Source organism: Perna viridis, chromosome 1 (genome assembly GCF_037379345.1).
Source record: "Perna viridis isolate PV_CMFRI_1.1 ecotype Kerala chromosome 1, ASM3737934v1, whole genome shotgun sequence".
Classification (NCBI taxonomy): Eukaryota; Metazoa; Mollusca; class Bivalvia; order Mytilida; family Mytilidae; genus Perna; species Perna viridis.
Window position 1 is genome coordinate 54,621,858 of NC_142445.1, and position 15,948 is coordinate 54,637,805.

The window sequence follows — 15,948 nt, forward strand, 5'->3', positions numbered from 1 at the left end:
CTTTGACATGGTAGTGAATGTAGCCCACCAGTAATAACATGTTGTTTTTCCCGAACATTGGGGTACTTATTACTCCACACTAGAAAATAGTGCCTTCTTTTCCGGTAAATGAGTTTTATGCTGGCGTCAATCTTCGAATTGCAAAGCTGATCACTCTTTCGAACCCAATATAAACTTGGACGTAGACACCTCCTATCAACCTGTTTGATGCATCGGTGTCCAGGAAAAGTCTGGTCTGAGTTTGCGAAATTGTTGTATCATACGGTCACACCAACTGTTTATAATGGAAGAACATCCTTCCCACACAAATTCTAGTTTCACGCCATTTTAACCAAATTTGTAAGTAATAGTGCTGCATTTGCGGTATCTTTTTGGTAAAACCACGTTGAAGGAAATTTTGCTGAAAAATAATGAAAATATATAAAATAATAATGATTTGAATATTTTCCGAGTTATACTACAAACGATGATTCGTCTTTAAAAGTTTGGCTCATTCAAAGGTTTGTTTTATGTATATAGGATTTATTTTGTTTTAGATTTTATTTTCTATCGTATATGGATTTCAGAACTGGCAAATCTTTTTTCATCGGCAACTCAAACGTGTGCACTTGTTACAATTTTTCATCTAGAGTCTTACCACATTTCATTTTGCTGATAATTTCTTAATTGTCATCAGTTGTTAAAAATTCTTAAAACTGTAAAAAATACTTTTGATTAATTGCATTGAAGAAAGTATTATTTTCCCTTTACGCATGCTTACTTTCTTTGCGGAGACGAGATATTTCAAGTCTTGTCTTTTTGGCAGGTTGGATTTATTCATATTTGAAGCTGATTCAGCGGATTAAGTATATATATTTTTGATTTGATTAATATTGTCCTCAATTTAACCACTATAAATATCTGCTAAGCTCAAACGCACTTCTGTTAAGTTCTTATGTCGTTCAATATTGCACTTCTGCTAAGTTCTTATGTCGTTCAATATTGCACTTCTGCTAAGTTCTTATGTCATTCAATATTTAGAAGAATGTTTAGAAGTACTGTTGTTCACATTGACACTACTGCTGTGCGAGTGATTTCTTTTGGATGCTGGTCATTCATCCCTAAATTCAGTTTTTATGTTATTTTTCATCTATACTATTTCTCGATATGTTACTGATTGCTATATTATTCTTTGGCGTACCACTTTGTCTGATTTTCGGTTTTATTCTACAAATGGCTAAAGATTTCATTAGCGTGACACTTTACCCCTTCTATGTCTTATTACCGATTGACAGATATTTCTTACGTGTATCGCTGTTCCACAAAACGTATTCCCTTGAAAGTTGTTGTTGTAACAATGTCTATAAACAGTTATTTTTAGTGTAGGATGTCTCGAAATTTCTACACAGACTTCAAATTTTCCATTGAAATGTCTCCTGCACATGTATATCTCAACTTTTACCCTCTATCGTTTTGTAACAGGGTCGTAATCCTAATAGCATTGGTCAATACATTTGGTCGTCGGCTGTCCCAAATACAACTTGTTGAACTTGTTCATACTGAAATGAGGTGCACTAGAGAGTCATTTTGACTGTTCCCGTAGCGACCCAGTACTTTATCTTGTAGTGAGGCTTGATCTGGAATATGGCCTTGATCTCTGTCAACGGTCCTTTTTTTATTCAATGACTGTGCGTTTTTGGTTGTTTTACACGCGGCAAGGAATGTCTGTAATAAGTTTTCCTGTGCTGCTATATTATCTTAATGGAACCCGCCTTCAAGTCTGTTTGTCTTCGTTCCATTTGTTCAAACTTCGTGGTTACCTCAGCTAAATAACTATTCTTCCGCGAATCTTTTACTCTTTGTCCCTTACATCGTATTTTCTGTCAAATGATCTTGATTTTTCTGTTAGATCTTAAGGGATTGGTTCATGTAGAGTTCGTCAATATTCTAATATCACAGCCCATTCTTTCTAGTATATCCATCATTTTGATAATCATCATCTTTGTGTCATCTTTAAATGTTTCTTAAAAAGTGCTACCCTAACCACATTCGTTGTGAGACTGCATAATTTATTTTATAACCTTAACTTAGACGTAGTAATTTACATGGTATTGAAAATTACAGAAGATTAGCTGAAGGTAAGATTACCTATATGACTTTGTGAATACATTATCAATGAGTGTGTATTTACGATGGAGTTAACATGCCGTCCCTTTTGTTTTGATTTTTCATTACCTTATATTTCATGATATTTTGCCAGTAAAAAACTATAACGGTGTGCATGCGATACCATGTATTTCTGTTTTAATAAAGGAACTGATTTTAAGGTGTGTTAAATTGTGTAATATATCTCACTAGTGGCTAGAATCTAAAAGGGAACGGTTGTGATCACGCCAAAGTAATTTAACCCCGCCGCATTTTTGCGCCTGTCCCAAGTCAGGAATTTCTGGTCTTTTTGTTTTCTCTTTCAGTTTACTTTTACGATGCTGGAGTATACAGTGATAACGAATTCGCTGTACATGTGTATAATAATATTTTGGAGCCAGCAACAGTCTGTACAGTGGTGTGAGGGTTTCCTCATCGTTCATTGAAGACCCATTGAGCTGACATTTTTCATCCCGGTGGGGTTGATGTCTCTGACATATTCACCATATCCATTCTTGTTACATTTATAGGTGACGTCACATTAAATTCCCTTTCGGCTATCCTACTTGCTGCCTTGATAAGAGTGGTACTCGGAATGATGCTATAAATCACTTCTTGCACAGCTTGGACACCATATATTCAAGATTCATAATTAAACTAGCTGAGTAATATGTTCATGTATATACGATGACTTGTTCTACCAATCTGGATCACAGTGGCTTGCTCCTACTATAAAATACGCAGCCCTACTAGTATATAACCACGAAAATTGTGGGATCCCCCTTTTCGTAATTATATACTAGTGGGAAGTGGGAAAAAGCCCCTGTGTTTGGATTGCAAAGTTGATATTTGATCCTCGAGCCAGACTTGTAAAATCAAGGGCGAAAAGCAACGATTTCACGTATGTATTTACTTCCATGCAATTTATGAATTGTTTGTATTTATGTGTTCGTTTTGTAATTACCCATCTTACTTTTTACGACTATGTCTACCAGTATAAGGAGGGTTTTTTTCTATAGATTATGAAAGTTATTAGACTATAAGCTATAAAGTTTTACAATCCTTAACTCCAGTACTGTCGGAAGATATATGTGTAGTTGGTTTTACAACTATTCAACGCTAATTGTATAGGAATTAGGACTGAAATCAACATTTCCAATCAACCCGAATTCAATTGTTCGGAGTTATGGTCCTTGGATTTTGAAAATTAATGCACACTCGGTTTTCTTCTGGATTTTTCTTATGAACAAAGTATACATGAAGTTTACATTCTTTTCTCTTTCCAGTAGGTGACTTTGTATATTGCCATGCAATACTCCCAGAATGCTTGTTATGTTAGTGTTTGTCGTTGAACACCCATTGAGTTTTTCTTCCTGGTTGAGTGTTACTTTGCTCTAGTAGTCAGCACTTTTGAATGTTGTACATCAGGGTTCCTAGGAAATTTCTATTTAAAAATTAAAAGTATTGAAAGCCATTGGGTTTAGTGCTTCTTCAAAGTCTACGAATGCGCATTATAAGACAAAATGTACATACATCTGTCCGATTTGTCGAAATATCTCGTTAATATGATTTCAGAATTTAGACAACAGATTACAGATAACAATTATAATAGATTTGCCTTCTTTCAAGTATTTTTTTCGGAAACTGGGTTTAGAAATTGAAACCCAATAAAAAATCTATTTTATTCATTTCCTGATCCTTTTAATGATTTTGTTGTTTTTTACTTGCCCTTGCGTATTAATATGAATTGAGTTATCTCCCTTTGATTATAATTTTTCTTAGATTATGACAACTACTCAAGACAGACGGCCCACTGAACTGGACGCTATCCTGATTTTATTCACGTGTTATGTGACGGATACCGCTGGCAGAGCAGGGCGTGCTTGCCCTTCCGGGTACGCATAGGACGCTTTCATTACTGGGGCACCTGATCCATGCTCTCAGTTATTAGTGGAGTCCGGGTTGCTCACTTCTTTTTGTCACTTTGTATGTATTATTTTGGCTACTTTATGTTCTTTGTTGTGTGTCTCTGTTTTTCATGTCTGGTCTTTGTCCTTAGATTGCATTCTTTTGATTTCCGCCAGAATCTTAATTCCCTTGATGTCTCTTTTATGACATTAACATCATAATGCGTGTTAGGGTCAAACTTTACGTTTACTTTTCGTTTTGGAATACCAACCATGCTTTCACGGCCTTCCTAATGGTGAAGCGCTTATAATTATAGATTAATACATGGTCCTTTTCATATTGCCATTGTTATCATCCTGGGATCTTTATATTGGCCACGAGGCTTTAGTTTTAAGTTGAAGGAAGATGTCCGTTTTCACCAGTTTTGCGTCCTTTTGTGCCGTGACTTATTTGCTCCTTCCACTTTTACAAAAAATGAGCCAATAATTATCGCATTCGATTGCTCAACATATAATGAAGTATGATATTAAACAATGTGAACGTTTTGAAAAAAAAAGTATGACTCCCTTTCTGCTTTAAACGGACTCAGAATAGGCAGTATATAAACTAGCAGAGTGAGTCATTTTGATAAATAATTAGATGTTTTTCCTTAAGATGGGCCACAGAAAATATTTAAATCATTTTTATATCTTTATCAAAGACAACACACATCAACAGTAAAATTATTTACAATCAAAACGCAACAATACAGCCAAACACCTGTATGTTTTTTCAAGTTAAGGGCTCGAACTTCCAACTCATTACGAACACGTTTTATGGCGACTTATTTCACCGTACACATAATTATATTTGTTACATTTCACAATAGAAATGTTCTCTTTCTCGGAGTTATGCCTGCCCCTGACTGCAGCGGTATACATGATAATAAAGTAAAAAAAAAATACCTAACTGATGAATCTATGCAATACATGCTTCATACATTCATGGTACATAATACTATACGGATAGACAGGCACAAGGAATTCCACATTCTTGCGCAATTCAAACAATAAAATTATTTGTGGCGCAATTGATACCTCTATAAATATGTAATTGGCACGAAAGAACGCTTTGCAAATAAAAAAATATAAGGATGAAGAGATTCAATGTACAATTACTGGTAATAAGCTAAGTGGTATATAATGTTTTTGTGAATAATAAATAAGTGAACAATAGCTTCAAAGGAAAAGGAACTAATACAAATAAAACTTATTTAGGGACCAGTCATTGTTTATCTCCAGGGATGGACCGGCAAAAAAGTAGGGGGTCAAAGAAAAAACTAGCAGCACTTGAGGGGGGTATGTATTTTTTGACTAATTGATCATGGGGGGGTGTCATGATTTTTTTTTAAAGAAAAGTCATTTACACATGTACTTGTGCAATATCTAGAATTGTATACATAATGTCCTGTGTAATGAAGCTTTTTATGTTTTGGTTCAGTCATTGTCTCTAATTGTCTGTTTCATTTTTTATCAATGCATAGAAAATGACATTGCTTAAATTTTTACTTGGGGCCTTTCAGAGCTCACTACTGGATGAGGTTATCCGCATGATGAAGGTCCTGTTCAAATATTGGAAACATTCCTGAAAATAACTTGTGATTGTACTATATGTTTCCTATTCAGTTTTGAATAAATCAATACATACATTGAAATTTCATTTAAAAAAAAATGCAGGGGGTGAGTGACTTTTTTGGTACTTTAGAGAAGAGGGGGGATTGAGAATTCTTCTGTGTTTGGAAAAGGGGGGGTATTTTTTCCGGGATCATTTTTCAATTTGCCGACCCACCCCTGGAGATAAATAATGACCGGTCCCTTATTAAACCCGGAAAGTGAGCTAGGCCCACTATTTTAGGAGACTGGTAATAAGACACTAACTAAAATGGTCAAATATTGCACAACAATACAAACCCAGTAACTATTAATAATATTAAGTTGTGTATATCCACAAATCCTTCAATATTTGCATTGCTATTACCCACTGGTTCCATTTACAATATTTAATTTTGTTTATGCTGCACTTAGCTATACCAAAACCAGTTTATAACGTTATGACTTGATGTAATATTCAACCAATCATAAATGCGGTTACTTGGCTGACATTTGACTTAAAAAAAATCATATTGTCACGTCAATCAGTGATGCGATCACCTGGTCGTACTGACTCTAATTTGTCCTGACAACGAATTCGGAGTGGATTTGATTGACATATTTCACAGGGTTGGTAGACGAATGATACAAGTGAACAGCATTGTAGTATTTTCCCTGTCTTTTCATTATTTTCTTAATGCGAAGTGGCAACAAAACGCCTTTTCCTCTCATCATTTTTATTCTCAATTAAGAGCGTAAGCTTAACAGATAGCAGCCGAAAAATTACAGAAATGATTATGGGGTGGTTCTAACCTTTATTCTTTACCCAAAAATTATCAGTCAGATGTGCATAGCAAAATAATGCCTGGGGGAATAACAGCCCAGTCAGCATCTGCGTATGGAGTGTTCATATCACAACTCATACGTTATGCCAGAGCTTGCCGAGACTACGCAGACTTTGTATTGCGCTAGAATTCTAACAAATGGGCTTCTGGAGCAGGGTTATGTTGCTACAAGATTGAAGTCACCACTACAAAAGTTTTATAGTCGTCATCATAAACTCGTGGATCGTCACGGTGTATCCACCTGCGCCATGAAAATTGATTTGTTCAATGCGTCATACATGTAGTTTTTCTTTCCTCTTTCGTCTATCCTGGGCTTGACTTTTTATGAGCAACTCGGCGGGTGTTTCTAGAAAAGCAGAGGACGCTTACCCTATCGGTGCATCTGGTCCATGCTCCCAGTTTTTAGTGGAGTCCGAGTATGTATGATTTTAGTTACTTTATGTTCTTTGTTGTGGATGTCGGTTTTTCATGCCTGGTTTTTGTCCCTGGATTACATTCTTTTGATTACCGCTATAACCTTGGCTCCCTTGCTTACTCTTTTTATTTTTGTTAATTTGAAGGTTGCAATTTTTTACAAATATGTTATTTGGTGCTCATATTTAAATGAATTTGTTACAGGATTAGCGCGAACCCTCAACCTATAACAGTAGTACTGCCATACGAATAATAATGTCCGGTCGTATTTCGCGTGCTTTCCCCTTATAACAAGAAACGCCTCGGTGGTCTCTGGGTAGCGTGCTCACTTCATGCAAATCGTTCGTGTCCTGAACTGCATGAAATACTTGTCATACAAATATACAAAATGTTAGCAACCAATATATACGTCAATAGAAACCATGTTTTCGTGGCGTAGTCTTTAATAAAAAAAATAATTATGCTTGTAAAACTGAGCAAATTATGCTTTCTTTATGATACCCCCTCCACGTAATGGCATTTCGTGCTAAAAATTGTGAAAGTTTCATTTAATTGTATTCAGCGGTTTCAGAGGATATGGCAAATTGAAGATTGACCCACCCTTATCGACCGATGACATATAGTCCATTTATTGCATCAAGAAACCCCACTAAATTCACCCAGTTGGCAATACAAAATAAGAGGTGCAAAATAAAGAATTTGTTAAAGTTTGATCAAACTATATTCTGCCATTAAAAAGGCCTTTTTTCGGCCAATGACCCAAATTATGAAAGCAAAATCTATTGCACAACAATGGAAACTTGGTTTCATGGACTATCTTTAGTTGTGAATACCCTCACTCCTTCAATAAAGTTATATATGATTTTGTAAATCTCAAATGACCTACGATACAAAGTTCTGGCAGAAACAAACCATAAACTTCAAAATATAGAAATGATATCGGTGAGCAAGCTTTTTGAAAAGCTTATTCTTGTTAATGATTTGATTTGGTAAATAACATGACCAAACACTCATCGGACCAACATCATAAGCATCCAGTGAGGCCTTCACTACGAAAAAAATAGAAATGATAACTATATGCTGTTTTGAAAACTTGTACTCGTATTAATGTTGAATGAGACTTTTTTGTTTGTTTTAGGACTCGAAATCATGCGACTTTGTGTTCCACAGGTGAACGATCGATTAATGTTTTTAGATTATTTTGTTTTCGTGATGAAATGTTGTATCACTTGTAACGAATAAATATTGAATAATCAATGTTTACTTAAGAAATGTAACATTTTGAGATTATCAAAAATACCATATCGCCCTTCATTCAACTAAACAACAATACGTCAGGTTACGCGTGATTTTAATGGGTTCAATAGATAGTCATCTTACTGGATAGCAGTCGCTTTGATTGTGTCGGTGGGCGTTCCGGTCCTATGAGTATCATTTCTTTAACATATAATGATGATATGTTCAAATTACTGTAGTCCTTTTTAATCAATCGGGCTTTTCACATGCCGATAGGAGACTATTTTGTGTGTAAATACTACATGTAATTCGTTTCAGCGGATTTATGTATTAACTCCTTACATTTAAATTTAAAATGATAAAGAAATAAAAAGCCGTTTAGTTTCTATTCCAAGGGCATTTTTTACTGCTTTACTGAACAATAGGTGCTATCGCGAGTGGACCTAATAATTCAGTTACTTGACCAGATGAGTTAGATCTGGCAAAGCGAACGAAACACTGGGATTTTTTTTGTGTTATGAAAATGACCAAATACAATGTATATTTTTTAAAACGTCAATGTTTATGGAGTTCACTTGTTATGGATGTTCTTTGAAAGATAATCAATCATGTAAGTAAGCCGAATATTTTATATCATTTTCTGATGGCAAAATACTTTTGTATTCTATCACTGCAATGAAAATAGATACATTAGTTCAAAGTTTCACTTAATGTTGAGGTGACAAAATGCCAGAAATGAAATGTGACATAGAAATTAACATTACTTCTGAGGATGACAATTACGACGCAATAGAAATCCCAGCATGTTTACGGGAATCTACCCTGCAATCACTGACCAACTCGGTAAAGGAAAATGGAGTAGTCCGACTTCCGGAGAGATATGCTAACAAACTAAAAAGAAATGCAGATGTAGCTGACTCAAATGGACATTTCGTTGGGGATATTTGTTCTGTAGGTAATGATCTTGTTACTAGAGAAAAAGATTTGTCGACGGCTTTAAAATGGATAAAACAAGAAATAGTAAGTTAATTGTATAAGATATTGTTTTGCCAGTTGTAATTCGCACTACTTAAACTAATTAAAAAAAAACCAAATTTTACCATTACTGTCTATTAAGATAACTAAGGCTCCTGGTACCTTATTTTAATTTTGCCTAGTATTTGAAAACTCCGGTCCAGAAAGCCGCCTATAAGCGGAGAAGTGAAATGCTCCTTAAGCGTCTAAATATTTTCACACTTACTCAAAATTTGACTTTTTGTATAGTTTGTTTTGTTGTTGATATCAGATTGCTATGATTTAAAGTCACATACAGACAAACTGTTGTAAGTGTTTGTCTGCTTTGAAGTAAAACTAAAAATGTTTGTAAAGGATTAGTAGACAAACATGGATTTGATTTATACCTGTAACTGTCATATCTCAAGATTTTCTATATCTTAATAACGTCCACGTTTGTTTTTGTTGTTTCATTAGACCTCCCAGTAGTATAGTTTACGTTCATTTTTGAAGCATTGTAGTACTTCAAGTTTCGTGGCTAAGGTGTAAAATATTGTAACTTGTCCATATTGACAAGGTATTGGTAGATTCTGATAGCAACGTATTTTCGGACTATTTTCCCCGAGTGATGTGTATTGATCGTATTAATTAGAAATGCATCACTTTGATGGATTGCGAGAAGACGTGATTGATATGTATCAACAGAGGAATGTGTATTGCTTTATATGTTACGTACGTGTTTATTTTATTATGGTATACATGTAGATATCACAGATATGAGTAATCGATTACACAACAATATGATTACCTGAAATAAATCATGTCAAGACATTTTATTTTGATGCCGAAAACTGCACTGAATACTGCATGTAATGACCTCAATCATGACATTTACGTCTGATCAATTTCCTATTAATGATTAGAATGTGCAGATTGAATGATTATCATCGTTTTGTTATGGACTTGAGTTCCTCGTTGTTAAAATGAAACTATATATCAAATGATATTTACAAAACAAGACATAAACTTTAGTAATTTATAAATTACCCACCAAAAGCCAACAGAAATAAAACTCATTAGACTTTAAACCCGCAAGAAAAGTACTTAGTTAAAGATCATCCCATTCAATTTCGTGATGTGACCCTGTTACTCCACAAAAATTAAATCTATCCTAAAATAATTAGTTAAACTTTTAGCCTTTGGTGTAGTAGGCACTGCTTGGCACATTAAAGACCTCTGTTAAATGTCTCGCTCAAAGATTAACTTCACAGATAAATGTTTACTAATAAAGAACTGTCAACAAAAACAAACAAGGACCTCCAATTACTTTATCAAATTATTCTGCTCCAATAATACCCTGAAATATCTTTCATAATTATTTAATCTTTAACCTTCGGGCATTATAAGGAGCAAAACGTGATAAACAATACGCTATCACAAACACTATCATTTTCATATTTAACGTATAAAGGGACGATGTACTTGTGTGGGAACTTTCAATTTATCAACATAAACAACAACAAAAAATAAGAAACAATATCTTCATATCTATAAAAAGAAGAAAGTAGCAACACTGAGAGTAAAAACGTTGGGAAATCCATCTGACATAATCTAGCAATGCGCGGAAACACAAAAAAAATCATCAAGCGAAAAACAGATTTTACAAACACAAAAACACTGACGAAAACACACAGACATTCTTATTAAAATAAGACCTATCAATTGTTCCATTCAGTCACTGCAAACACTCCATACTCCTTTTTACTTTCTGTTCAGATGACCGTTTTGATCAGCCAATCAGATTTCATCTGTCATGATTTTGAAAGCATTATTCAAAGATAAAAATGCCATCTGAACAGAAAGTAGAATGGAGTGTTGTTAAATCTTAAATGCAGTGACTGAATAGCACAATTGATAGGTCTAATTATAGTTAGATTGAAACACAATAACGAATATCACAAACCACACTCAACAACCAGGGTGAATTTTGGTGCTTCGAAATACAGATAATTATAAGGAAGCCTGTCATATCGGGATTACACATGTTCAACATTGCTCTCCATGTTAATTATTTTGTACTAGGTGCCAAACCAATATAAATGATCAATAGATATAATAATAATTGAGCGTTCTTATGAACAAGGTGTTAAATTCTTGCAGCGAAATCACACCGTGTTTGGAGTTTCTTTTAGCTAAACGCTTTCAAAACGATGAAAAATTGAATTTGAAGTGCCCTCCGACCTTCGATTAATGTGTATGAAAGCAGCGGAGATAGGGATCTTTACATCATTATGAAATGGGCTTGTAAAATTCTATACTATGCACTCAGAATTGGGGATTTAAATCATATGTATTCAATGAAGATAGGGTTTATAGTATGTCAGTTTATCATTTGCTCGACACATTTTGAAGTTGAGAATATTGTTAAAAAATTCTAGACGTCTCCTTCTGAAAGGTACATTTAAATTTATCGTTTTTGTTCTTTAGTCTATATTGTCACGCAGATTGAAGTAAAAAATCTTCTCTGTATCTATTGATTTTTTTCACAATATTTTTTGGAAACGTTCGCTTCAAAATTGTATCAAACGTATTAGATTTATTTGCAGTTATTAAAACAAATATGTCGCTTTAGAAGAAAATAATGCTTTGGTGTGGATCCTTATTTTAGATGTTAATTAAGTATGCACGGGATGTTTGTTATTATGGGATAATATATATTATAGTCTAGAGGTGAGAGAAAATCTGAAAACATTTCTAGATTCAGCATTAAATGTGATGCAAATGCTTTCTTTTGCCAAAAACGGAAGACGACGCCTCCTATGAATGATTGCATTTTTAGCACACCTGGCCAAAGGCCAGGTGAGCTATTGCCATTAATTGGCGTCACCGTCGTTAACAATTTTTCAAAACTCTTCTTCTCTGACACTACTTGACCAATTAGAACCAAACTTGGTATAAATGTTCTTTGGGGTATCCTGCATACTGATTTTTGATCCGTCGAAAAACATGGACGCCGTTTTTTAAAATAGAACACAGTTAGGTTTAGCCAAATTCTGATATGAATAAAAGTGTTTATCATGATGAGATCTATATGTGGTCCAATTTTCGTTGTAATCTTTTAAGCCATGTTGGAGGTATTGCCATTTTTGTACGGTTGTTTTTGCTGTTTTTGATGTTATTTATTTCCAAAACTCTTCTCCTCTACACTACTTGACCAATTGGAACCAAACTTGGTATGAATGTTCCTTGGGGTATCCTGCATAGAACTACATGGGAGCCTCTTGTTTATCAGAATTAAGTATTTCTTTACGCTTAAGTGTCCTTTAAGTATTCCTGGAGTTGTCTTGTCCTTTAAGTTTTCTTGGAGTTGTCTTGTCCTGTAAGTGTTCCTGGTATTCACTTGCCTGGTATTCACTTGCCCTTAAAGTGTTCCTGATATTGTCATGTCCTTTGAGTGGTTCTGATGTTGTCTTGTCCTTTAAGTGTTACTGGTGTTTTCATGTCTTTTAGGTGTTCCTTATACTGTCATGTCCTTTGAGTGTTCCCGGTGTTGTCTTGTCCGTTAAGTGTTACCGGTGTTGTCTTGTCCATTGAGTGTTCCTGATGATGTCGTATCCTTTAAGTGTCCTGATGTTGTCATGTTCTTTGTGTATTCCTGGAATTGTCATATCCTTTGAGTGTTTCTGGTGTTGTCTTGTCCTTAAAGTGTTCCTGATTTTGTCATATCCTTTGAGTGTTCCTGGTGTTGTCTTGTCTTTTAAGTGTTCCCGAATTTGTCATGTCCTCTAAGTGTTCCTGGTTTTGTCTTGTCCTTTAAATGTTCCTGATGTTGTCTTGTCCTTTAAGGGTTCCCGCTTTTGTCTTGTCCAAGGATATTTATCCCCTTTATTGCACCTTGGTATTACTGCTTCTTCTTTTATAGTGCCATTCTTTTCAGGTCTCAGTTGTTTCAACAGAACTCGTGTAGATCAAAGCCTCCTTATTGGAGTTTTTGTCCTTTTGGCCCTTTGTTTGTCAGACTTTGATTTTTCACGTTTTGGCTTGCAATTTACCAACAACAACAGATATAGAGAGAACTGGAAACCAGTGTAGTGCGTTAAATGTTATAACGAATAACAATGGTTCTAAATGATCTTCATTAATATGTTCCACGTGATGGACAATCTCCATAAGCAAATCTATAGTATAATGAATTTTATTTTTATTTCAGTTGCAGATGAAGGAACAGGATCGTTCATTGATGAAACAATTTATTGACCTACGTTCTACTATTGTACAATTAAGATGTTTATATGAGTTTCAAAGTTCGAACTCGGACATCAGTAGCATGAGTGGCAGCAACTACTCTTTGGATGAATCATTTCGGAATTCACCTCCTCTCCGGAATGGATTTCATGGATACCTTGAAGTAGATGGGACTGAATTCCGTGCTCGGACATCATCTTTGTTAACCCCTAGACGCTCACAGATAACACATATTAAGTGGAGAAGTAACGAATATATATAAAATTTTAAAAATGTACTTTGTTTTTAATATACATAAATCAAGAACAAATCCTATCCATGTCTTTTAATAGCCCTGCAGTCAAGGTATCCTGACTAATTCTTTAAATGTACAAATTTCTAAATATTTTTTATAAAAAGCAAAACCTCCTTTGAACTATTTTGTCCTAGTGTTTTAGTTCAGTCTTCTTTGTCAATTGACTTCGAGTTAGTAACTCTACAAATTAAACATCTATTTACTTTGATTTTACTAAAGTTTTAAAGGTACTGTAACGTTTAGGTTCTGCTTTAATGTATAACACTTGTTAATTTATTAGATCATCATTGGTATCTAAAATCTCAGCTTAATGAACCTATTTTTACCCGAATCTAGAGGATGTTAAAAATGTACCTCAGTGTTCTAATTAGTATGTTATACCTTTACCTCTTGATTTCCTTGGTGTTGTTATCAACCTAAGTTGTGATGCAAGTTTTATGCTCTTTATTGCTGTTTGTAACAACTGGCCATATCCATTTCAATGACATGCCTTTACATACATACGTTGTGCTTCTTAGCAACATCCACGTCCAAACTCAGTACAATGTAATAATGCATAATACAGTGGATTTTGGAAAACATATATTTGCATTTATACGAACGTTTTACGATAATGTTTTAAGATAAAGTGTAGTTCGGCGTGAGGTACGAAATAAAAAAATGATAGCACATTAAGCCACAAAGGAAATGTTATAATTTAAAACCGGCAGAATTAAGATGCTTAATCTTAACCATTTATCAGAACGTATCAGATTCTTGTACTTTTACATTTTGACTGCTTTAATTACTTATTTCAACTTCACACTTTGGTTAAAGAAATTGTTATAACCTTCGTCTACCCCGGACTTAATTTTTTATGAGCAACTCGGTGGGTATTCTAGAAAAAACAGGGGACGCTTACCCTACCGATATACCTGGTCCATACTCCCAGTTTTTAGTGTAGTCCGAGTTTCTCGTTTACTTTTGTTACTTCGTATGTATTATTTTGGTTATCCTATGTTCTTGATTTAGTTTGTCTGTTTTTCATGTCTGGTCTTTGTTCCTTGATAACATTCTTTTGATTTCCACTAGAATTTTGGTTCCCTTGGTTATACCTTAAAATCGAACTTGAAAAATGTCTGATGCACGTCGAAATGAATCTAAGATAAGTGTCATTTATTTGCTCTGACGTCGTAACTATAAAACATACTTTCATACTTTATAATTCAAATTGTCGTGACGACCTTGTCATGGTTTTGAAAATATGGTATCAAAATTTATGTCTGGGATAATGTTTTTGTTGTACGATCATTTTAATGAAACAAAACAAGGATTTAAAGAATATGAATGCAAATAACAATGTTGCAATTCGTCATTAAAGAGAAGTATAACATCAGCAATTCAATATGTCATGAATGGGTTGGATGTATCTGTTATCAGTTTGCCGTCTCCTACTGACGCTAGCTATGAACTAATGTGGAACATTCGATAGCCGTGGGCTAATTTGGACAATACTTACGACGAGACACACTCGATGGTTTATTACCCTAATTGTAAATTGTAATTGAAGACAAGCATAGTGAAACATAATTCTGTAGTACATGCTGTGTAAAGCTACATTAACCCAGATTTTGGGAAAAGATTGATCAGAATTTAAAACAATTAATAAGAAAATAAACAGTATGTTTAGAAAAAAAAAAACGCAACATTTAGTCAAAATAAGTTCAGAACATATAAAACTTACACACAGAAATAAATGGAATTTGTCCTGAGATCATGAAAAAACGACAGCAAGAACCGAAACGTCACCGTATTTGTCATAACGTTACGAATTAGCCATGAATCAAGAATCCGCTGTGTTCTTTATTCAACAACCCGCTATCCACGGCATTGATTCAATTACTTTATAATTCCGTATAATAGTTGATGAAGCAATGTGCATTATAATGATCTTTGTTCCAAAGGTAGACATATGATGCCATGCTATATAAGTTAGATTAGAAAATCGTTGATAATGTAAGGATGAAGGAGTTGCGCTTCGACAGAAAAAGTGATACTTTCGAAAATGATAGTATCAAAACTAAAGTGTCCTAGCCAGGGCATATCAGAAGTCTCGAACGATTATCATCCAACAAATTTCAATTATGTTACTATGAATATGCCAACTACGACAGTTTATAACGCTGCATAAATTACTTACCACAAAGAAGTTGGTTTAATTTTCAATATCAGCGAAAAATATTCAGATAATATAATATGAATTCTTTACAAGACATTTGAA

At 34.4% G+C, this 15,948-nt stretch overlaps 1 protein-coding gene across 1 annotated transcript; it reads left to right on the forward strand.

Moving 5' to 3' along the window:
• Positions 1–8,263: 8,263 nt before the first annotated feature.
• On the forward strand, positions 8,264–13,708 carry LOC148629417 (uncharacterized). Its single transcript, XM_088550605.1, has 2 exons — positions 8,264–9,175; positions 13,359–13,708. The coding sequence occupies exons 1-2, from the start codon at positions 8,882–8,884 to the stop codon at positions 13,653–13,655; spliced, it is 591 nt and encodes a 196-aa protein (XP_088406731.1). The 5' UTR covers positions 8,264–8,881; the 3' UTR covers positions 13,656–13,708.
• The last annotated feature ends 2,240 nt before the right edge of the window (positions 13,709–15,948 follow it).

What these genes read in the sequence shown, in the direction of transcription:
- LOC148629417 (XM_088550605.1), top strand. Translation starts at nt 8,882, where the DNA reads ATGCCAGAAATGAAATGTGACATAGAAATTAACATTACTTCTGAGGAT. An exon ending in AATGGATAAAACAAGAAATA is followed by an intron (nt 9,176 to 13,358) that starts GTAAGTTAATTG and finishes TTTTTATTTCAG; the next exon opens with TTGCAGATGAAGGAACAGGA.